General features: G+C 39.6%; 1 protein-coding gene across 1 annotated transcript; it reads left to right on the forward strand.

The window, feature by feature from the left end:
• Nucleotides 1–603: 603 nt before the first annotated feature.
• On the forward strand, nt 604–1808 carry LOC146454245 (uncharacterized). The gene has a single exon (XM_085095698.1). The coding sequence runs from the start codon at nt 606–608 to the stop codon at nt 1626–1628; it is 1023 nt and encodes a 340-aa protein (XP_084951824.1). The 5' UTR covers nt 604–605; the 3' UTR covers nt 1629–1808.
• Nucleotides 1809–2142: the final 334 nt, after the last annotated feature.

The raw sequence follows: 2142 nt of genomic DNA on the forward strand, positions 1-2142 counted from the left end.
AATTCCGTTTATGCTCTTTTTTGCGTGTTTGGAAACATCTTCCGGTTTCACCTATGTAGTTCCAAGAACAGTCTTTACATGGAATTTTGTAAACAACATTGCACTGAAGATCCGAGGGTTGTCTGAACTTTCGAGACGGGAATTCTTGTTGAAGGATTTTTAATGGTTTGTTGACAACACGGATATCATTTTTGCAGAGTAATCTCGTGAGGGGTTCAGTTAGGCCGCTGATGTAAGGGAGGCATGCAAAACCTTGGTATGTACTAGATGGATCGGCCCATTTGAAGAACATAGAAATCAATTCTTCTGGTGGAGGAACTGTAGATGGGGGTGGCTTCTTATTGAGAATGTTAGAGATAACAGCTGATGGGTAACCATTAGCTTCTAACGCAGCCCTGACATGGTTGGTTTCACGAGTTTTTCCTTCAAGGCTGCTAGGGAGGTTGGATGCCCGGAACAGGAGGGTCGAGGCCGTGCTGATTTTGTGTTCTTTTGCATGATGAGAAGAGAAATCCAAGTAACGGTCAGCATGGGTTGGCTTACAAATTTCAAACAATTATTTTGTTTATAATAACTGCATATACAAACAGATCCACGGCTGTGCTATGGGCAGTCCAGTCAGCTCTATTGTTGCTAACCTCTATATGGAAGTGATTGAGGATTTAGCTATCAGTACCTCATCAGTCCCACCAAGGATTTGGAAACGATATGTTGACGACAGCTTTGTTGTTATCAAGAAGGACGCTGTTTCTCCCTTCCACGATACCCTTAACGCCTGTGATCCCAAAATTTCTTTCACAATTGAACATGAAAAGAACGGTCAAATTGCCTTTCTAGACACCTTGGTTACCAGAAGAAATGGAGTTGCCGTCATTGATATATTTCGTAAGCCAACCCATACTGACCGTTACTTGGATTTCTCTTCTCATCATGCAAAAGAACACAAAATCAGCACGGCCTCGACCCTCCTTTTCCGGGCATCCAACCTCCCTAGCAGCCTTGAAGGAAAAACTTGTGAAACCAACCATGTCAGGGCTGCGTTAGAAGCTAATGGTTACCCATCAGCTGTTATCTCTAACATTCTCAATAAGAAGCCACCCCCATCTACAGTTCCTCCACCAGAAAAATTGGTTTCTATGTTCTTCAAATGGGCCGATCCATCTAGTACATACCAAGGTTTTGCATGCCTCCCTTACATCAGCGGCCTAACTGAGCCCCTCACGAGATTACTCCGCAAAAATGATATCCGTGTTGTCAACAAACCATTAAAAACCCTTCAACAAGAATTCCCGTCTCGAAAGTTCAGACAACCCTCATATCTTCAGTGCAATGTTGTTTACAAAATTCCATGTAAAGACTGTTCTTGGAACTACATAGGTGAAACCGGAAGATGTTTCCAAACACGCAAAAAAGAGCATAAACGGAATTTGAAGAATTTTTCTAATGGATCTAACGTTGCCAACCATGCTTGGAAAAATAATCATTGCATCGATTTTGACAATGCTTGTGTTATTGAAAAGGGCGATTACCGCGTTCGTAGAACACTCGAATCCTGGCACACAGCAAAAACTGTCGACGCGGACAATAACTCAAAGCCGTTGCCTAGGCAATATTCCATTTTATTGTAATTAGCCCTCATTTCCATTTTATCTTTTAGCTTTCATCACACTTCTTTTTATTCTCAAATTTTAGCACCCTTTCTGTATATATTTCCGTTAACGCGCTACATTTTTTCATTCGTTAAAGGCTATAGACTGATAGCCGAAAGCTCATGTTTTTAAAAATTTTAACCAGAGAACGATTTTTACCTAATACATATAGTGTTATTTCCATATAAATCTTCAACTGCGTTCTCTTAAGATTGACAAGGAATCTATAAATATAAAAATTAATCAATTAATCGTACGTGCTATTTGTTCAACCTGTCCAAACCAACGTCACCGCAGTAAATATGATTTTAAAAAAATATTTCAAAATGTTGTAATTACTTGCCCCTGCATATACAGGTGTTAACAGCTGAAACTGTTAGAAAAGTAATTAAATTCCCTTTCATCGCTATAATTGCGAAGAATTCACCAGTTACACAAGTGAGAAATCTATTAATTGCAATGTTATATTTGGAAACGAAGACAAATAACGTTG

This window comes from Pavona decussata, unplaced genomic scaffold (genome assembly GCF_977016875.1).
Source record: "Pavona decussata unplaced genomic scaffold, jaPavDecu1.1 SCAFFOLD_307, whole genome shotgun sequence".
NCBI lineage: Eukaryota > Metazoa > Cnidaria > Anthozoa > Scleractinia > Agariciidae > Pavona > Pavona decussata.